General features: G+C 35.7%; 1 protein-coding gene across 6 annotated transcripts in view; it reads left to right on the top strand.

Annotated features, from left to right (window-relative positions):
• Positions 1–23,403, top strand: part of PEX5L (peroxisomal biogenesis factor 5 like) — a 238,653-nt gene that overhangs the window by 119,067 nt on the left and 96,183 nt on the right. For 4 of the 6 annotated variants that reach the window (NM_001265815.2, XM_077990732.1, XM_015131542.3 and 1 more), the window contains 1 exon segment: positions 15,455–15,559. The exons of 1 other annotated variant lie outside the window; for it this stretch is intronic. In NM_001265815.2, the coding sequence (NP_001252744.1) occupies positions 15,455–15,559 (105 nt within the window). 6 annotated transcript variants of the gene reach the window in all.

Here is a 23,403-nt window from a genome sequence, read left to right as displayed (position 1 = left end):
AGCTTCATGAATGTCAATAAGTATGGTGGGGAAGAGAATGTAGAGGGCTTTTTTCTTTTAATAAGTACTTAAATGGTAGCTCCAAGAGCAAATTTCATGTCTATTGACATTTTTAACAGGTGTTCTACAGTTGAAATGAATCAGTACTGTGATTATAAGCAGAAAGTTTGATAGAAAAGTAAAATGAACTTGTACATCATCTGCATACCAACAGAAAGGTGAAGTATACATTTATGGTGATTAGAAAAAGGGAAACTGGCTTTATTAAAACATTCTGGCACTCCCAGGGTTCTAACTCATCTAAAGTCCCCAACGGATATCATCTAAGCTAATGTCTTCGTTTATAAGTTGAAACGGGTCAGGCTGTGTCTGACAGCAGAGACAAGGTGTAAGCCCTGCCCCAAAATACGCTACAGTTATTGGCAAGAGCTTTCTTCAAATAAAATTTAAAAACTATCAGTAGTACATATTATTTTCCAAATGTTCTTTTTTAAATTTGTTCTCTGTTTACATACATATCAACTGTATATTTGACTAATGTCTATATTAACTAATAGAAACCTCTAAGTGTATATAATTTAATAAACTTCTAGCTGGAAACAAATAGCTTCTTTGGAGCATTCACATTTAGAAATCAAAAGAAATTTGCTTTTTCACAAGACAATTGTTTTCAAGCAGTTCAAAACTATAATTTGAGGCCATGTGACTAAAACCTCCATTTAGTGAGAGAAAGCACAGCTCTGCTGGCACTGATTGACCACTCGAGGCACAATCTTCATTTAAATTTATTTTGGGCAACTCTCCCTGACAATTAGGTCATGGCATGTTGTATGAGGCCAACGCTTCCAAATTTCTGGTTTTCAATACCTGTGAAGTCCTTTTGAACAGACTAGAAACCACAAAAGGAATTAGCTCAGAAGGTTTAAAGTAACATTGTTAGCGAATTCTTTTTGGATTTTTCTAAACAGAGATGTAAGAGTAAGACCACTTCGTAGTCATTCATGGGTGGCTGTTCTATTACTGTTTAGTTTACTAGGGCTTCCATAACAAAGCACCACAGATTGGTGGCTTAAGCCATAGAAATTTATTTTATTTCTCCCATTTCTGGAGGCTGGAGGCTTGAGATCAAGGTGTCGGCAGGGTTGGTTTCTTCAAAGGCCACCCTCCTTGGCTGTCAGTGGATGTCTTCTTCCTGTGTCTTCACATGGTCTTCCCTCTGTGAATGTCCGTGTCTTAATTTCCTTTTCTTATAAGAATACCAGTCATATTGGATCAGGACCCACTCCAATGACTTCCTTTTAACTTAATTACCTCTTTAACAACCCTGTTTCCAAACACAGTCACAATCTTAAATAATGGGGCTTAGTATCTATGAGATAGGAAAACTTATGATTTTGGGAGTACACAACTCAGCTCCTAACAGTTATTAATCCCAAATCATTAGAAACTGGTTTGTTATTATCTGCTGGTGGCTAGATTCAGCATCCTGGTCTTGCTTCTGATCCTTGATCTCTGTACCCTATTAGTCTCTTTTAATTCAAGTCATGTCAACATTTGTCTTTGCTTATTGGCTACAGAGACTCAGACTTCCTCTTAACTTGCTCATGGATAAGACATTTTCTCCGTACATTCATTATTTGCTGCTTCTATTGCTGATATTTAAGTCTCTCTGCTCTTTTCACATCTATTTTTCAGTTTCTTTTATTTGGTCTTCTTATGTCCCCTGTGGCTTCTAAATTCAAGTTCATTACAGTGTTCTCCATAATTGCCCTAAACTGGAAGAATCCAAATATCCATCAACAGTTAAATGGGTAAATTGTGGTACATTCAGATGATAGAATACTCTGCAACAGTAAGAATAGGAGAACCAATGCCACTTACTCAATGGATGAATACAAGCAAAAGATTGCATACTTTGCCACCTATCTCATAGAGACAATTAAGCCAACGGAGCCCATGAGCTTAGCAGTCATAGTTCATAGTCAATTCATATTTCAGTACCTACTACGTGCCAGGCATTGTGGAAGGTGCTTTCATGTGTGCTATTTCATGTAATTCTCAAAAATCTATGTAGACAGTAATGCCATCCTATTTTCAAAAGGTAAAACAGAAGTTTAGAGAGAAGAGTTTATAAAAGGCAGAGCTGGGACTGAAACTCCTCTCTTCTGACTCCAGTTTGGGTGTTGGTGCCAAAATGCCACATGGCCTTCCTACTTTCTTCTCCACTGACCACTTAGGCTCCACTGGCTCTGTGAGCTGGTAATCACCTTGACCGCCCCCAGCTACATGCTGTCTGTGGCTTGCAGCTTTAAGGTCTTTCTATACTTTTCCTAACTCTTCTCCACAAAGTGAGAGACTATTATTCATCTGCTTTCAAGGAACCCAACAGCATTATGAGGAGCCAACCCACACATTGCCAATGACCTCCAGGGAAATGTGGATAAGCAGAGGTGCCAGAGTCAGTTGCACAATTTTAGAATAGGAATTCCCAAAGTCTCAGCTTCTGTCTTGGAGCTGTTTCAGGGAAGTCAGGCAGATGGAGTACCTTAGCTGCAGACCTTCTTGGCTAGTAGCTTGTAAACCTGGCCTAGTTTCTGTAGTTTACTTTTCTTAAGTTATATCAACAAAACTGGGACATTTGGCGACTGGGGAACGAGCTGATAAAAACACTTGCACCTGCCAGAAAATGAGGAAAGCCACAGAGAAGACTACTGAATAGTCAGGCTTATTCATAAAGGGGGTGAATTCCAATTCACTAGTTAATTGCCTTCCTCTGGAATAAAAATGATATAATATAATTCTACCTTATGACATCTGGATAAGTTTGCTCTTACATTCAATAATTTAGTAACGGTATATTTAACATACAGTTTTTTTCTCATCTTTAAAAAAGGAGGGAAGACGAGACATGGTGGCTCATGCCTGTAATCTCAGCACAATGAGAGGCCAAGACAGGAGGATCACTTGAGGCCAGGAGTTTCAGACCAGCCTGGGCAACATAGCAAGACTCTACCTCTACCAAAAAAATTAAAAATTAGACACACACTGTGGTGAACACCTGTAGTCATAGCTACTCAGGAGGCTGAGGCAGGAGGATGACTTGAGTCGAAGAGCTCAAGTTTACAGTGAGCTATGATTGTGCCGCTGAACTTCAGCCTGGGCAACAGAGGGAGACCCCATCTCAAAAATAAAGAAAAAAAAGGAGAATTCAATCTTCTTGCTCCAAGATAATGATCTTCAACATTTAGTGGCCTCCAATTTGGCAGGAGGATGAAATTCTTCCTTGTGACTTTTTTTTTAAAATTTGGTATATGTATTTTATTTACTAGAGGCAAGAAATTGGGGAAATACATCTAATCCCTGCAGTGAGCCGAGATCACGCCACTGCACTCCAGCCCGGGCAACAGCGTGAGACTCCGTCTCAAAAAAAAAAAAAAAAAAAGAATTCCAGAGATCATATGAATCCAAGGGAACAGTTTCATTGTCTTGACCTTGTATTTACCTGCAGGGAATCTTATTTATTATATTTACTTTGGAATACTTTCCAATCATAAAATGCACTGAGAAACCAGGCCTCAAGACCTCTTTCACTACTTCCTTTCAAAAAGAGGCTATGTCTCACCTCCCCCTATGCCCAAAACACCATTGCTTCAGCATAGTCTATGCAACTACCTATGTTAATGATGAATGATTCTCATGCTTTACTTTCTCTTGAATGCTAAGATGTCCATCCATTTGTGCAAGTAAGGTACAAACAGTCTGGAGTTATTCTCTTTGGGGAGGCAGGGCAGAATTTCTAGAAGAAGTAATTTCTATATCTTTGTATTTTAGTCATTTTCCTTTACTTAAAAATAACACCAAAAAGTCCCTGTTTGCAAATGATCTGAGATATTTGACAAGGAATTGAAAAATAATACCAATAACGTTTAATTGGGATTACATTTTTTGTCACATATTTCACACAATCTTCAAAGGCCTCTCAAAATATAATAAATTTGGGATTTATCATACAAAAAATAAAACAACATATCTTTCTAAATTTACTTATTAATTATGAAATATGTATTATTTATGCCAGCCTCATTGTAAGGCCAAAGGCTAAAAACAAAAAAATAGTTTTAAGACAGACCACCCTAGATAGGAAAAGTTGCTTGCAGGTGCATAATAGAGAGGCTCATCCTTAGGATAAAATAATCTCTAGTAACTTAGAGCCACACTCATCAGAGAAACCTGAGAGTAAAACTTGACTGATTCAAAGCCAGCCATAAGTGAATGAAGATCAAGTATTATTACCTTGACCATTGTTGTAAGATTGCTTGCAAAACACAGAGGGTAAATAAGCCCTGGGACATGGTAAGACTGAGATAGGGGAATGTGTAATCCTCTCAAAAGAACAAACAAATGGTAATTGTTTGTGGACAAAGGGATCTTACTAATTAAAAATAAAGCCTTATCTGTCCGTCAGAGCCGGTTTTAAGCATCTTTACCTGGCAACATCTTATTAATTTTAAAGCATTTTTATTTAGCTGCTTGAAACTATTTTATTTCCTTGAGTCTAATTAAAACTTTTCATCTAATTCAAAATCACCTTCTGTCAAAGTTGGCCATATAATGTGATTTCAGTATGAAATAATTTGAAAAAGATATCCAGTACATGTATTTATTGAGTGCACCTGAGCGTTTATGTGCACACAGAGAACTATACCAAACAATGCGGAAATGGTTCACATTATATTAACACAATCTTTGCTCTCACAAGGCAGTTTCATTAGTGAGGCACAGCCAAGGAATAGTTTACAAAATAAAAGACAATAGCAAGGTCCCAAGGAGGAGCTTAGTCTGAAGGCACAACTCAGAAATTTGGGGTATTGGACAGTTCTGTTCCTCAGGTGACCAACAGCATAGTCAGGAAAAAAAAAAAAATGGCAAGAAGTACTTTGGAGCCAATCAGTGACTCTGGTTATAAAAGACTAATAGACTAAATTTTTTAACAAAAAAATAAAAATAAAAGAGCACAAATTGACTCAACTTGATCAGAAGCGCCCCCCGATGGTCAGGAGTCCACCCTGAGGTAGGCTGAGGCCTGTTGTCTGGTGGAGAGATTACATTTTAAGAGTAGCCATGGATATTACTCGCCAATGCTTTCTGCCTCGGGTCTAAAGGCTCCAGGCTTTTAGAGAGTACGTTTTAAGAACTACAAGATGAAAGCTGCTGTGTGAGCACATGCAATTATTATTTGTCAATTTAAAAAAATTTTTTCAAAGGCTTGTGAGTACTGTTAGGAAAGATTTCCTTAACAAAAACAGTGAGGCCAGCAGCAGTAGCCAAGGGGGCTGTTAGGGCAGGAACAGCCATGATGGGCATGCAGGACGTGGAAGCAGCATAGATCACCCAGAGATGACCAGGACAGCCATTCCAGGGACAGCACAGCAGCAGTAGGGACAGCACACTATTGAGGACACGACCCTAACTCAGAAGGAGAAGGGCCAATTTATCCACCTGGCATAGTGGACACAGTGCACAGGGCTCACAATACTTCTAAGCAGGCATGAAAATGATTTAACTTCACTCTCTCTTAAAATCAGAACCCCCCACAATGGACTATTTTGTAACAATTAATATACAATAATAAGTACAGTCTGCATTATTTTTGTCTTTATACCAATGTAGTAATAGAATATGATTTTTTTTAAGGCAGTAGCTCATGAAGCCAAAAGTGCCTAGGGCCCATGAAAGTCATAATCTCACCCGGCTCCAATCATTCAGACCAAGGAAAGTGAGTATACATGTGGTGGCCATGGAATTCCAGTAATGTTCATAAGTGGAGGCTTAGAATCAAAGACTGTAGAGATTGGTATCCGTGACTTACTCCCACCTGCTTCCTTCCCGCATTTGATCACATTCCCAGTCTAGGTAAAACAAATAGTGCCAATTAACACATAACACAAATGGAAGGTCCAGGAGTTATATAATAGAATGTGATTAGTGTAACTCCTAACTAATTAATCCCAAAAGACTTCCTAGAAAAGATGATGGCTGAAGAAATGTGCACCTGTTGCATGGAGAAAACAATGCTGGAGGGGAAAAAGAGACAGTAAGGGGGAAATAAATAGAGGGTCAGTTGGAAATCTTTCCTTTCAATAACCTGTGTCATTATTTTAAATAGATAGGCACCAATTTCTTTGCTGCAACTTGACTACCCTTATTAAGGAGTTGTAAATCACATTTTCCAGCTGCAAACAGATCACTGAACCAATGGTGAATTCATCATAGATTGTAAATTCCACATATGAATCTCTATTTAAGGAAAGCAAATTCTGTCCATGCTTCCCAATTATTTACACCTAGATCTGTGCTTTTTTTTTTTTCAATAGTTAACAATTTCTTTTTTATTATTATTATTATACTTTAAGTTCTAGGGTACATGTGCATTACGTGCAGGTTTGTTACATATGTATACTTGTGCCATGTTGGTGTGCTGCACCCATCAACTCGTCAGCACCCATCAACTTGTCATTTACATCAGGTATAACTCCCAATGCAATCCCTCCCCTCTCCCCCCTCCCTGTGATAGGCCCCTGTGTGTGATGTTCCCCTTCCCGAGTCCAAGTGATCTCATTGTTCAGTTCCCACCTATGAGTGAGAACATGCGATGTTTGGTTTTCTGTTCTTGCGATAGTTTCCTGAGAATGATGGTTTCCAGCTGCATCCATGTCCCTACAAAGGACACAACTCATCCTTTTTTACGGCTGCATAGTATTCCATGGTGTATATGTGCCACATTTTCTTAATCCAGTCTGTCACTGATGGACATTTGGGTTGATTCCAAGTCTTTGCTATTGTGAATAGTGCCACAATAAACACATGTGTGCATATGTCTTTATAGCAGCATGATTTATAATCCTTTGGGTATATATCCAGTAATGGGATGGCTGGGTCATATGGTACTTCTAGTTCTAGATCGTTGAGGAATCGCCATACTGTTTTCCATAAGGGTTGAACTAGTTTACAATCCCACCAACAGTGTAAAAGTGTTCCTATTTCTCCACATCCTCTCCAGCACCTGTTGTTTCCTGACTTTTTAATGATTGCCATTCTAACTGGTGTGAGATGGTATCTCATTGTGGTTTTGATTTGCATTTCTCTGATGGCCAGTGATGATGAGCATTTTTTCATGTATCTGTTGGCTGTATTAATGTTCTCTTTTGAGAAATGTCTGTTCATATCCTTTGCCCACTTTTTGATGGGGTGGTTTGTTTTTTTCTTGTAAATTTGTTTGAGTTCTTTGTAGGTTCTGGATATTAGCCCTTTGTCAGATGAGTAGATTGCAAAAATTTTCTCCCATTCTGTAGGTTGCCTGTTCACTCTGATGGTAGTTTCTTTTGCTGTGCAGAAGCTCTTTAGTTTAATTAGATCCCATTTGTCAATTTTGGCTTTTGTTGCTGTTGCTTTTGGTGTTTTAGACATGAAGTCCTTGCCCATGCCTATGTCCTGAATGGTATTACCTAGGTTTTCTTCTAGGGTTTTTATGGTATTAGGTCTAACATTTAAGTCTCTAATCCATCTTGAATTAATTTTCGTATAAGGAGTAAGGAAAGGATCCAGTTTCAGCTTTCTACTTATGGCTAGCCAATTTTCCCAGCACCATTTATTAAATAGGGAATCCTTTCCCCATTTCTTGTTTTTCTCAGGTTTATCAAAGATCACATGGCTGTAGATGTGTGTTATTATTTCTGAGGGCTCTGTTCTGTTCCATTGGTCTGTATCTCTGTTTTGGTACCAGTACCATACTGTTTTGGTTACTGTAGCCTTGTAGTATAGTTTGAAGTCAGGTAGCGTGATGCCTCCAGCTTTGTTCTTTTGACTTAGGATTGTCTTGGCAATGCGGGGTCTTTTTTGGTTCCACATGAACTTTAAAGCAGTTTTTTCCAATTCTGTGAAGAAACTCATTGGTAGCTTGATGGGGATGGCATTGAATCTATAAATTACCTTGGGCAGTATGGCCATTTTCACGATATTGATTCTTCCTATCCATGAGCATGGTATGTTCTTCCATTTGTTTGTGTCCTCTTCTATTTCACTGAGCAGTGGTTTGTAGTTCTCCTTGAAGAGGTCCTTTACATCCCTTGTAAGTTGGATTCCTAGGTATTTTATTCTCTTTGAAGCAATTGTGAATGGAAGTTCATTCATGATTTGGCTCTCTGTTTGTCTATTACTGGTGTATAAGAATGCTTGTGATTTTTGCACATTAATTTTGTATCCTGAGACTTTGCTGAAGTTTCTTATCAGCTTAAGGAGATTTTGGGCTGAGACAATGGGGTTTTCTAAATATACAATCATGTCATCTGCAAACAGGGACAATTTGACTTCTTCTTTTCCTAACTGAATACCCTTGATCTTTTTCTCTTGCCTGATTGCCCTAGCCAGAACTTCCAACACTATGTTGAATAGGAGTGGTGAGAGAGGGCATCCCTGTCTTGTGCCAGTTTTCAAAGGGAATTTTTCCAGTTTTTGCCCATTCAGTATGATATTGGCTGTGGGTCTGTCATAAATAACTCTTATTATTTTGAGATACGTTCCATCAATACTGAATTTATTGAGAGTTTTTAGCATGAAGGGCTGTTGAATTTTGTCAAAGGCCTTTTCTGCATCTATTGAGATAATCGTATGGTTTTTGTCTTTGGTTCTGTTTGTATGCTGGATTACGTTTATTGATTTGCGTATGTTGAACCAGCCTTGCATCCGAGGGATGAAGCCAACTTGATCATGGTGGATAAGCTTTTTGATGTGCTGCTGGATCTGGTTTGCCAGTATTTTATTGAGAATTTTTGCATCGATGTTCATCAGGGATATTGGTCTAAACTTCTCTTTTTTTGTTGTGTCTCTGTCAGGCTTTGGTATCAGGATGATGTTGGCCTCATAAAATGAGTTAGGGAGGATTCCCTCTTTTTCTATTGATTGGAATAGTTTCAGAAGGAATGGCACCAGCTCCTCCTTGTACCTCTGGTGGAATTCAGCTGTGAATCCATCTGGTCCTGGACTTTTTTTGGTTGGTAGGCTATTAATTATTGCCTCAATTTCAGAGCCTTCTATTGGTCTATTCAGGGATTTAGCTTCTTCCTGGTTTAGTCTTGGGAGAGTGTAAGTGTCCAGGAAATTATCCATTTCTTCTAGATTTTCTAGTTTATTTGCATAGACGTGTTTATAGTATTCTCTGATGGTAGTCTGTATTTCTGTGGGGTCGGTGGTGATATCCCCTTTATCACTTTTTATTGTGTCTATTTGATTCTTCTCTCTTTTCTTCTTTATTAGTCTTGCTAGCGATCTATCAATTTTGTTGATCTTTTCAAAAAACCAACTCCTGGATTCATTGATTTTTTGGAGGGTTTTTTGTGTCTCTATCTCCTTCAGTTCTGCTCTGATCTTAGTTATTTCTTGCCTTCTGCTAGCTTTTGAATGTGTTTGCTCTCGCTTCTCTAGTTCTTTTAATTGTGACGTTAGAGTGTCAATTTTAGATCTTTCTTGCTTTCTCCTCTGGGCATTTAGTGCTATAAATTTCCCTCTACACACTGCTTTAAATGTGTCCCAGAGATTCTGGTATGTTGTATCTTTGTTCTCATTGGTTTCAAAGAACATCTTTATTTCTGCCTTCATTTCGTTGTGTACCCAGTAGTCATTCAGGAGCAGGTTATTCAGTTTCCATGTAGTTGAGAGGTTTTCCAGGAATTGAACTCATCTCTGCAGCAAGCAGACCTAATAGACATCTACAGAACTCTCCACCCCAAATCAACAGAATATACATTCTTCTCAGCACCAAATCACACTTATTCCAAAATTGACCACATAATTGGAAGTAAAGCACTCCTCAGCAAATGTACAAGAACAGAAATTATAACAAACTGTCTCTCAGACCACAGTGCAAGCAAACTAGAACTCAGGACTAAGATCTGTGCTTCTTTCAGAATGTTTAGAAACAAGGATTGACGAGTATGTCAAGATTTAGCTATTCGTACTACTTGTAAAACTTATAAAACATTCCTTTGGGAAGGAAATAAGGTAGAACCAACATGGCCTGAACCCTAATCTATGTTGGAAGAAATCTACAGGGGCACACTTTACTGGGAAAGGACACAGCAAAATATTGCCCTGACCTTTTCCTGTGTTAGAAGTTTGAAGAGAGTATGACATTTATGACACTAACTTTGACATTTAGCTCACCAAGTAAAAGAAGCTTATCTTGCTTCTGTGCATGAGAAACAAGAACCGCCATCAAAAATTAGCCTTTTGGTGGCTAGTTTTTTGCAGGTCCTTAATCCAGGGCCCAGAATTTTTTAGCATATGCAAAACTAAAGATGGTGCCAGGTGTGGTGAGTCACACCTGTAATCACAGAACCCTGGAAGGCTAAGCCTTGAGCCCAGGAATTTGAGACCAGCGTGGGCAACATAGTAAGACTCCATCTCTAAAAAAAAAAAAAATTTTTAACAAATTAGCAGAGTGTGGTGGCACACACTTGTAGTCTCAGCTACTTAGGAAGCTGAGGTGGGAGGATCCACTTGAGCCCAGGAGGTTAAAGCTGCAGTGAACCAAGATCACACCACCGCACTCCAGCCTGGGTGACAGAGCGAGACACTGTCTCACAAACAAACAAACAAACAAACAAAAATATATAGATGTCAGGAGTTTGTTTACATGTATGTATACATAAAGAAATATATTCAATATATTCATCCTTGTAGGCTTCATGGTAGCAGATCTATCCTTTAAATATTCAGCCTAAAAAATTGCTTAATTGCTGGTATTATAAAACAAAATAATTTTTTAATTCATGAAAATATTAGGGTTGTTAATTTTATTTTCTTAGTTCTGTTTTTTATCAATTTTTGACAAGAAGTATATTAATTTTTATAATCAGAACAAAAGGAAGACTATTTTGAAAATTCATACATTAGATAATTTTGGGTTAGCAGAGATGTCTAGTATTGTAATCTTTTTTACTTTTCCCCTAATCTAACCTATCTCAATTTCTTCTGTTTAATATCTCTGATAAAGAAACTCTGGATAATTGTTGAGAGTTTAAAAAGAATGAAAATAAGTTTTAAATTACAAATTCCTTGGTAGAAGTAATAGAACCTGCAACTAAACCAGTGGCCTGTGTAACTGTGGAATTGCATACTTTAAGTATTTTATGCACCAAAACGGATCTCAAGAAAGTCTTAGTAAAAGTGACATTTAATGGCATTTAGCTAGTATTTAATAAGAATTAGAGAGATGCTAAAGCTTATAAACCTACTAAGATCTACAGAATAAAAAAGAAGTTTGTATATATGTGAAATACTTAGGTTACTAGAAACGTGCTTGTGAGTGAAGTTATTGACCATTCCAGACTAGAGAAAGAAGCTATTTCTCAGAAAATGTTTGCTTATGTGATTATAGTGAGAAGTGGCTGCTGCCCCAAATCTGAGCGAGATCATGAACAATGGACATTTATGGCAGTCAGTGAGGGCGGCAGGGAGAGCCCTCCAGCCTCACTAAGCCACGTGAACAGACACCGGGATGGTAGAGACGAAGCAGGAAAGCCTGGAAAACAGGTCTGGGTTCCTGTCCTGGCTCGGCCACAGAATGGCTTTGAAGCCTTGGCCACATCACAGTCTCTGGGCTTCAGTGTCCTCAACTATCGATGGAAGATAATATCTACCCCACAGAGTTATCACGAGATCAAATAAATGAAATTATATCAAACATTTAGCAGCGTGCCCAGCACGTGGTAGCTTTTTGTAATAGTTTAGCCCCTTCCCTGTGAAACAGGTCCAACCTTTCTCATCTGAAGCATCTGGTGGTTCCACAGTCTGGTATCCAGCCGGAGAGGGTCCTGTGATGTCCAGTATTGTGTATGCCGTTTCTTATGTTCTGTATTTTAAAAAAGGAAATAAGTGGACCATGACTGAGTTTTCTTAATAAATGTTAATGGCACTGCTAGACTCCCTGTATTTCATTCATTTGTGCCTGCTCTTATAATAGAATTTAATAAAAAGATTATTCTCTAGAATTATTATTTGTTAGGAAAGCTGTCATTCTGTATATTTCCTAAGTGAAGAAACAAATGATGGAAGAAATAAAAATATCAAAGAATTTTCCACAGGAAAGCATCGAGAAAAATAAGTTTCCTCTTAATGCTGATATTGTTTTTCCAGTCAACATTATTTCAAGAAATTAAACCAGGAAGTGGGAAAAAGTGATTTTGAAATATTACTTGAAAATAAATAGGCTGAAATTATTGCTGGAGGATACCACAATATAGTAAGCAACTTCTAAAATGTCACTATTCTTTTCCATTGTTTCTGAGTGGCATAGAAGCATATAGACAATGTTATCTAAAGTTTATAAACTGCTTATATGCTTGAATATATATTCAGTGTATATTTTATTGTTGCTGTCTTCATGTTGTCTCACATAATAGATGAAAACTGACCCTTTGGTGTGGTTATATTTTGAAAATTGAGTTTGAAGTCTGAACAATTACATATATATCTTACAATGTTTTAAGCTACTGCCTTCAAAAAAGAAAGAAGCCTGCACAGTTATATTGTCATCAGCCCTGCAGAGCTGCTGATAAAGCAAATTTGTAAAGTCTCATGAATTGCCAAGCCAATTATCAGTCAGGTTCTGATTTCTGGAAGCATCATCCCATGAGATAAATAGACAAGTCAGAAATAACACAGCTTGATTTTAAGATAACAGGTGGAGGAGGCAATTTGATTTGGGGGAAATCTTGCATTGATACATGAGTGTATTCGCTTGATTTGGCAGTGGTTTTAGACACTGTATCTGGTACCATGGAGATGTCATTGTGGCAGACCTTCTCATTCTGTCTTCAGACTGTACCACACTTGTAAAACAGTGACGCTCATGGGGTATTATCTCAAAAGCCAAAAGGCTGTGAAGAAAAAAGTTGCTAGCAGTCTCTAACATGGGTGTGTCATGACTCTTTTCAGGTAGTAGGTGTAACCTTGAAGAAAAAGTGGCACTGTCTTCAAAAAAGTGACCTGACCCTGGCTTTGGTGGGTTTTTTCTGCAAGAAATAAAAAGCACCGCATGTATTTATCGTACATCCTTTCTAGCTGACCACTGCTTTGTTCTAGAGTTCAGCATGAAAGGACTAATTTTTGTTTTGTTTTTGTTTTTGTTTTAGTGAAATGGCATGTCCCTTGCTAATTCTAGCTATTATAGTTGCACATGTAAAGAAATATCTCTATGTAGCTTATGGATTGGTAGCATTTCAAATAAATAATGTACCGAAAAATTGACCTGAAATTTTTTGAGATGCTTATCAATTGACATTTTTTCTTAGCCCAAGAAAAGAATCTGAATTATTATTTTCTTAAATTAAATTATACCTTGTAACATTAGATTTGTTATTTTAAATATAATAGGAATTGAAATATAAGCATGCCACTTTGTTTATTGCTATATTATTAGAACTTACTGAAGCATGGAAAGAATTCTTCACAAATGACTTTGTTCTTTTGAAAAATGTAAGCTGCAAAAATATTTGTTATAAACCATATTTAGTCTGTAAATGAGTGTAGCTTATAAAGATGTACTAAGTTTATAGTGTGTAATGTTTCATCCAAATAATTTTTATATTTTGATAAAATGTTAAACAAGTTAATAGTGCCATAATAAATCTTTTCCCAGAATTCAGAATTGTTTGCATCTCCATTTTAGGAAGTTCACATTGCTTCATTAAAGAAGAAACCTGGAAGCATTATGCACCTCAATTTGTTATGCAATGAAATCAAGTTATCATTTATTCTTCCAGAAGTCAGTTATTCTATGAATTGTGGCCATATAAACTTTTCAAAACACATACATATATGAAAATACTACTGATGTATTTGCTGAATAAAATCTCTAGTATTTGATATTCCATCTTGGAAATAACACGTTATAATTCAATAATGCTAGTTATAAAGTCAAAACAAAACAAAGAAACAAACTTTCAGCATTGTAAACAGATACACACATTTAAAAATCTATTAACTATACAAAACATTTTTTTTTGTTCTCATAAAGAAAAGCTGCCTCTGGATACATTTTAGAAAGTCAGTGCCTGAGAAAATGGACAATGTTTTGATCCCTAGAGTAAACCTACCTTCTAAATACTTAAAGCCCTTTGAAAGCACAAGATAATGATGTAATTGTATCCTTTTTGTTGCATGGAAACGATCAAGCTCTATTAAGTTCTGAGTTAATATCAACCCTGGCTCTTAATTCCCTTTTCCAACATTAGACCCCCCCCCCCAATGTCGGTTTTCGTTTCTTTGCCTGTGATAGGTCTGTCTGCTACATTTGTATTTTAAGTAGATTTACAACACAAATATTCATATGTGTTCTTAGTATAAAATTATTTTCTTCAGGGAGGCTCTACCCAGAGACCTGAGAAAATTGAAGCTTTTGTTTTTAAAGTATTTAAGGACTATTTAATTTTTACATAGTATGAAATTTTTCTCATTGGGTTGGAAAGGTAATGTTTTGGGGGATTTTTCCCATTATACCATATCTAGTCTCAAAAAATGTAATAATCTGGTAAACTCAAATAACAGAAAGCCACCATATCCCTTTATAGTTTATAATTCTACTTCTTTGAGACAAATAACATAGGGATATGTATGTGTTTGTGTACACATTATCTATATATATACATATACATATGTATCTATAGATATATAGAGAGACATAGATTAATGCCTCAATATTAATTATCCTTTACTGACATCTGTATTTATGGGGTTCTTCAGTTAAAAGACATTTCTAAAACTCTATTAAAATTATTTGGTCTGAAAAACATTGAAAGTTGCAGAATTTTTTTTTCATCAAGTTTATAACATCACCGCAGAACAGGCTGGGTGAATTCCTGTTATGTCAAGCCACTGAAGGATTTTTAGCTATTTTGCAACATTTTTACTCATTTTATCCCAATCCACCCAAAAATGGCAAAGACTCCAGAGATCACCCAGCAAAAGCCCTCTGTGGGAGTTGGATCCTGCTTCTAATCTCTGTCCCAAATTCCTGTCATTCAAAATATTTAGGAATTATAGAGTAATAATGTATAAATGAACATAACAGGCAACCCATAGTGTTTTTAAATTGATATTACAAAAAATTCTTGTCATGTTAATTTCCTTAAAACATATTATACATATAAAATACTATGTTAAAATTAAATGTAATATGTCAGCTGTAAAGGGGAAAAAGTAGCTAACTAAAAGTTCACAGATTATCTTTTTTCAGATTTTGTGTGTTTTCTCCTCAGCCAAAAGCCTCAAGATTCACTTGCAGCAGCCTACCTCTTCATTTATGTTGGATTGCTCTTTAAACATTAGAATATCTTGTAATAAATAATAAGTTAAAGATCTCTCCTGACACAAGTCATTGTTGATTTCACTGTTATAGGGAAAAGGCTCTAGGGCGGCAGATAAGGCTGTTGCCATGGTGATGAAGGAGATACCGAGGGAGGAGTCTGCTGAAGAAAAGCCCCTCCTTACTATGACATCACAGGTGGGCAGACCCATAGGGTTTCTGTAGGAAGCTGACATATGTTAATATATCAGACATTGTGATTCTTAACTAGAAAAAAAAACTTTAACTCTTGAACCAATTTTTTTAAAGACAGTTTCAATGAAACAATTATATAAATATAGATGAAAACCAAAATTGCTAAAAAAAGAAAAAATCACCATCTAGTTATTTATTTGTGAATATTAATCTCATTACTCAACTTTAGTTAAGACAAAAGAGAAAGAAAATATATGTGCAAGTAAAACATGTTGCTTCTTTATAAAGGAGTCTTGTTAACAACTTTGGGAAAGTAATAACAATGAAGCTAACAGTACATTTGAACAAAAAGAAAATCAAATTCCTGTGAATAAATACAAGTTATATTGTATACATATGTCAGTTTACCAGTAGAATATCTAAATTTTCTTAAATGTTAAATATATTTATGTTGTGACTATGCATACTACATATATGTCTATACATATTTATGTGGATAACTAATTTACAGGAATGAGCCAGAAGTCCCTGAGTCCCCATGCAGAAAATGGCATTTGTGACCCCTCTCATACTCAGTGACCTTGAGAACAAAAATGTCATGTCTATTATAAGCACATGAGAGCCATTTTCAGCATTTATTATAACAAGTATAGAAAAAAGTCTGCATTTGTATGCAAAGAATGTGGAGACTGTGAATCCTATATGTCCTCGGGGACTTTTGAAACACCCTGTAAAATCTACATAAATATGTATAATGTACTCATCACCACTCTGTGGGACTACCAGTTTTAAAATCGCAAATGAAAAATATTTTTACTTGCATTTATCTTATAATTTAGATTAGATTATTTTAAACATTTCATTTTTTCCATTCAGTTCCGATTATATGATTCAGTTCCGATTATATGAACATGTCTAGAATTCGAAAAATGTCCATTTACAGTCCTCATGAAAGGCATTTATATCAAAAGCTAAATTATGGCAACTTATTTTTAGAATATCAGCAGATCTCATCCCCAGCTGCTGCCAACATGTGTGGTTTTATTTTATTCTAAATACTATGTTGTAAGTTATAAAAATTATAACATGTAACATCAAAATTAAATAATTTTTAAAGCTATTAAAGATTCCCAAGACTTTGGGATAAATTTTATGTTTTCAGGGTTTTTTTAATCCCAAAAGAAGAGATGCTTCTTCCTAATAACACATAGTAATCATTGGAAAGAAATTTGCTTGATATTTACCAAATTCCTCATTCTTTACTTAGTATATGTAGTAAAACATATACAGTTTTACACTGATCTCTTGTCAATCAGAGTCAGACGTTTGTAGACTCCCATTTCCAAAACATTAAGTCCACAGTCCCTCAGGTGAATGCTATTGGGTAGGGAGGTGAGAACTACTTGAAGTTCTTGCTTAAGGGCAGAGCCATACAACTGTAGATATGACCTAACCAAATTTGCAATTGGCACAGTTGTACTGTAACATATCATCTCAGGACTTCACAATCTAGGGCAGGTTCCAGTACCCAAGATTCTTTTTTCACAAAATCACGCATTGCTATGTACTTGCTGGTAATCTTTTCACATGTCCAAAATTACCATTATAACCTAAGCTTACATTTAAAATTTAATGCAAAATAATATTTTTGATTTTTAATTTAGAAAAGAAATTGTGATTATTACCATTTTCTCATATCCAGGACATGCGTTTGTACCAAGTTTTTCCTTTAATCCCTGTCTAATGTTGCATTAACTGTTTTTGAGGTATTAGTTACAGTGTACTGCATGAAGATTATAGAATGCTTTATTTGATGCATCATATTCTTGTTGCATACTGGCCAGTTTATGAATCAGCAAACAGAGTTCTGATTTATAAAATTTAATGCACCTGTTGTGTTGATAGTATTACAGAATTAATTTAGTGACAGCTGTGATACAATTATTTCTCAGTCAAATGCAGTTTTATTAGTTGATATACTTTTTCCACTATACACAAGTGGCTTCTTCCCTGCTATGCACCAGTGGCATGCACAAACCAAACAGAAGCAGAATGATCTGAAAAAGTGAGTACTTCCCACGACAACCATAGCATCTAGTCCGTGTATCATACTACATTCTTACTTGTTATCTTGTGTGAATGTACTACTGTCTTGACACATGTTTGTCCCAGTGTCTCCTGTAAAGCCCCTTATAACATAGAGCCACATACTGCTGAATACATTGATTCATCTTCATCACTGGTATGTCAATGCCAGCTGCTCATGTGATAGATTCCAGATATGTCTGAAGATAATTGCTACTGTATAAATAGTGTCATTGGGACAATTATGATACATAAAATAGAAAATAACCCACTGAAATACTGAGTTTTATCTTATTTCATAACTTTTCACTCAACAGACTGTAGGTGTAGAATAATCCCATATTCTAGAACTTTCTTGTATTATGCGATTATTATTGTGTGGTCCTCAACTTTTAGAGGAATTAAGCCAAACATACTCCAGTGGAGCTGTCTATATTACACTGAACAAATTGAATAATGCAGAAGTGTTGGCCCGATGACCTGAACTCAGAAATTGCTGGACCACTGAGAGCTGCTCTTTTTTGCTTAAAAATCATTTATTCCATATTAAGCAAACAATATGCAAGGACTTCAGAGAATTTCAAGTACATGCTATCCAAGACTAACATTTAAATCAAATAGTATGTAAAAAAGCATGTGTTGATGAAAGGTTTGAAGAAAATATGTGAATCAAGTCTTTGAGGAAAAAAAAGTTTCTCTGGACCTGTGCTGTCCAGTACAGTAGCCACGAGCTCCTGAGCTTTATGTGGCTCCTGAACTTTATGTGGCTGCTCCAAATTGAGATGTGCTGCAAGTGTAAAATGAACACCAGATTTCAGAGAGTAATCAAAAAAAAAGGTATAAACTATCTCATTAATGATTTTTATAATGATCATATGTTGAAATGGTAATATTTTGGATTTTTTGATATATTGGCTAAATCAAATATCTTATTTAAATTAATTTCACTTGTTTCTTCTTACTTTTTTAAACATAGCAACTAAAAATGTTTAAATCACGAGGCCCTCATCATAATTGTTGAACAGAATATTCTATTCTAAAGGGTAATAGTATAAACAAATCCAGTTTTAGAATAGAAGGGAAAGCAATTTGCCAGAAGATTGATTGTATCATAGAAAAAAAAATGTATTCTCTTCATAAGAATGAAATGACTGTAGTGAATACTTTTCTCTGTTGAGGAACCTTCAAAAGTTTTCTTTTTGACCGTATCTCCTAGATACTTTTTTAGCAAGGTATAGCCCATTTATCTTTGCCTATTGAACACAGTGTCTTAAAACTGTGTTGCAGGTCTCTTCTTGTTAAGGGACTTTATTTTTTCAAGCCCAGGCTTTGTTTTTCTATCTGTCATCACCCATTATACCTCAGTACTAATTTAATTTTTGTTTCTGATAAAGATAAAAAGAGTAATGTCCTCGATTGGAAGAATATTTTCAAGGCTACTAGTAAATACAGCCTTGTTTGGGTTTCCATTTCTGACTTTAAAAATTGTCTTAATTATGTTCTCCTGCCTGCTTTAATTTATTGTTAGCACTACCCAAGCTGTGATCTGTTCATTTCCCTGTGAATAGATTCACATTTTACAAAAGTCTAGCTGTCCTATCAGGAATACATTTGTAGCTTGTTGGTTGACATTTAGATCAAGTCGAAGAGTTGAAAGTTATCACTTGGTTATCCGTTACCAGAAGACTAATAGGAAGTGGGGGTTGGGGCAGTCCATTAGTACTATAAGCTCAGAGGAAATGAATTCTGTCAGGCATCAGAGTTACCATGACAGAGCTCTAAAAATCTGGATTTTTAGCGGTTGCATGGTAATGATTTAGTTGTCTTATCTTTTCAATTGATAGAATCCATTAAGTTGGCTTTGATATTAATGAATCACTGACAGTATGGTCACTATATTGACAGGCATCGAATTAATTTCTAAACGTGGACAGGGCTAATAAAACCATAAACAAGTAGTTCAATTATAAAATAATGAATGAAAGCCTATTTAATAAATGACTTTAAATTAACAATGTCACAGAGTTGGGTGAAGTGATGGGCACCTGTAGTCCCAGCTACTCAGGAGGCTAAGATGGGAGCATCACTTGAGGCCAGGGGTTTGAGACCAACCTGGGCAACATAGCAAGACCCCATAAAAAAAAAAACCATATCACAAATAATGCAGGAATTTCAAAACTTACAAAGATATTTGTGTTTCATTCATATATAAACAAAACAATTCTAAAATTTTTCTATTATTTAAATGAGGTAAAGAGATATGCCATAATATTACAAATTTTCTTAATCAACATTACAAATTTGAGATATTTGTCAGCTGTTTTAAACTTATTAGCTTCAATGTTTTAACTTTAAAAATTATTATTGAAGTACCAAGTGCTTAAATATAAAAACAGAATCTTTTACTTTAAAACAATTCAAGATCATCAATCTGAAATGTGAAATCATAGAATAATGGATTATTGTCCTTTACAGCCATTGTTTTATCATCTAGAATGTATTGTGCTTTAGGGCTAATTCTTAGTAATGTGTTATCAGAAACCTTGAGCTCTATATTTTTGAATGAAACATCTAAGCAATATATCTCTTTAAAAACAAATACAAAGATTTAAGTCACAAAACGTGATTTAAGTCACAAAACAAACAATATAAACATACACTGTAGTTTAAGTAACAAACAATATTTAAAAAGCAAAACATCTTTTCATCTTACTAGTTTTTTATAGCTTAGATTATATAATAGTTTAATTTTAAAACATTGAAATTGAGAAATTCAAGTTGAGCTAAGACAAATGTAGTTTCAGATAAAGTTTTAAGAGCTGGGTGATATAATCTGCCTTTGTTCAACACAAAGAAAACACTGTATTGATATATGAAGCAATTTGGTGGTGTGGTAGCTAATATTAATCACATCAACTTGCCAGTCTGAATAAGTCATAATTCAACTGAAACCATTTGATTGAATGTTTGATTACAAGGAAGGTGTTATGGTTCAATAGTTTTTTGCATTCTGATTGACAGAAGCCCCTACATGCAAGTTCTCGCCTATCTTCTTACTTCTAAACAAAATAGTTTTCCTTTGTTTCTATGTCAATTAACCACTTCAGGGTTTTCCTTCAAAATCTCGAGATTTGAATCTCTGATTTAAAATCAGCAGGGAGGGAATAGGATTGTGTTGAAATGTTGCTGGCCTCTCATTCACATTGGTCCAAGTCCTTCTTCTGAATGGTATGGGGCAAGCTTAGGCCTTTATTTTAATTTTTTTCATTAGGCATTCTCTCTTGGCACTTTGACTTCTTCGTAGAAGCCTTAACATTCTTGGTAGAAGCTTTGTATTTGGCAATGTTTCCTTAGGTATCAGTAGGTCCCCAAACATTTATAAAAGATGTGACTGGGAGGAAATGGGCTCAAATGTGTGGTTTAAAACCAGCAAAGAAATTGGCAAACATTTCTGAGGATCACTGACCTCTCCGTGAAATGGCCAAATCCAGTATGAAATTGAGGACACCTATGTAATAATTCTTTTGTACAATTTGCCATTCAGTTAGACTGTATAAAATCAATCAACATTGATTTAAACTGCTACCATGGAATACAAAAAAAATGCTTGGATGAGATCTCTACTCTAAAGCAAGTCACAGTCTACTTGGCAGTTGGAGAGGGACAGATAAAACTAAGATTATGACACTGGGCAAGACATGGGAGCGTGCAAGTGCTGTAAGGAGGCACTCACCGGCTGGCGCTAAAGAAGGTTCCTAGATAATGTGCCAGTTGAATGGGATCCTGAAAGAGAAATAAGAATCTGTCACCATTACAGAAGGTTCTTTGAACTGATCCAAATATTGAGAAGAGGAAAGAGGAGGATAAGAAATGAAAATTTAAAATGTGAACAAACTGAGACAAAGGCCTTAGCAACTAATGAAGTGGGTCATTTTAACTCAGCTATGATAATCTGACTAGACCAAAATTGCAATCACTTGACCTCAGGTTTTTTTTTAAATTAGAAACTTTTGGCTTACTTACATCAACGTACTCCATACCCAAAAGACAAAATCAGGGAAGTTCATAAAGTTATTTTCAAACTAAAAGAAAGTCAAGAAACCTTATCTTACTAACGCATAAAGAAAGAATAAATGTTATACAATTTGGAAATTAAGCTTAAAGGGAATATTTGGGGGATTCAGTTCAGTATGAAATTTTATTTTATGATCTAAAAGATTCATTCATTCTCAAGTCACCAAAGGAAATATCATAAACTTGTTCAAAATGAAGAGGAGAGCATGGAAAAAGCTATTCTTATCTATGCAAATATAAATAAAATGGGACTTCCTATGACTAAAATAATCATTCCTAAATTCCTGCAACTGAAGATGCAGTTTAAAATTGGACGGTTTTAGATAGGTATTTTTACATCTTCAGTTTCTACAAAGTCACTTTCTCATTTAATAGCCATTTATGGAACCCCTTTTAGATGTCAACATTCTATTTGAAGTTGTGAGGATATAAACGTAAGTAAGATAGTCTCTGGCTTCAGAGCTTATAAGGAAATATTTCCATATCTTCAAAATATCTCCTGTTTCATCTTCCATATCTCCCATTAAAACCAAAAAATTTTCTGTTCAGTTTCAGTTACCTTTCCATGCGATCTGTAATCTGGCCTTTCACCCTTGAGCCCTGCTGTTATCCACCCACTTCAGCCCGAGCATTTCTCAATAGCTAAATTGTGCTCCAGTTTGAAAAACACTGACTCAGAAGGTAGTTTGTTACTCCTTCTTTGATTTGAATTTGTGGAAGAAATCCACAGGAGTAGCTTGATTGTAGAAGTTGGGCAGTTATAACAATTCCATCAGTCCAGGTGTGAACTATGGTCAGAAACAAGACAGTAGGTGTGGAAGAGACACTGACTTCCTGAGGCAGAGGTGCAGAAGACTGGAGATGCCACGCCTTTGTCCTGGGCTTCCTGAAGTCTCTCAGAACAGCCTCTCTTTTGGTATCCCTTTATTTGTACGCTGAGTAAATCTGAGAGTGCTGGTGTGCTTTCTCCAGAAAATTTGTCTAAAGTCTGAATGAAGAGACAGACTCCAAAAAATAACTTAATTAATTACCACCTTTGATAAAGCAGACAGGCCCAAAAGGACAGGGCTCTCATTGAATTATGCCTTTTCCTTTGCTTTCCATTTAGATGTTAACAAAAATTTTACTTTTAGAATTACTTTATCAAATTTAGACTATAGTTTTTATGCATTTGTAGCTAAAAATATCTGCAGAAATCTAACACCCTGGTCTTCCAAAGCTATAGGTAATGTAGGTCTATTTCACTATTCCACACATATATGTACACAGAACTGTGTACTGTGTAGGGATAAATTCTTAGTTGTTTTTTGTTTGTTTATTTGTTTTTACAAAGGCATTTAATTGTATACAAAGTAAAGAAAGTGTACAGGGGATTTTCCATGGAATATAGCTCATACTTATCTACATAACAGTTGATATTTCTTAAAATTATGAATGAGAGAACTCAGTTATTCTTAGCCATCTATCAATGAAATTAAACTTTTTTCAAAGAAATAATGACTATCAAAGGGATAGTTAGGACATTGTCCATACATATTCATACTTTGAAAGTCACGGTTGAGTTTAGTCTTTGCACTTTATACACTTTAGCCAATGGGTAAATAAGACCTAGACTCTGAGGCCAGTCATCAGAATGCACTGCTTGGTAAATGCAACCCTATTACAATAACTTCTATGAGTATAGGGTG

The sequence above is a fragment of the Macaca mulatta genome, chromosome 2 (assembly GCF_049350105.2).
Source record: "Macaca mulatta isolate MMU2019108-1 chromosome 2, T2T-MMU8v2.0, whole genome shotgun sequence".
Taxonomy (NCBI): Eukaryota; Metazoa; Chordata; class Mammalia; order Primates; family Cercopithecidae; genus Macaca; species Macaca mulatta.
Note: the sequence above shows the minus strand (reverse complement) of the source record. Positions and strands in the feature narration are given on the sequence as shown.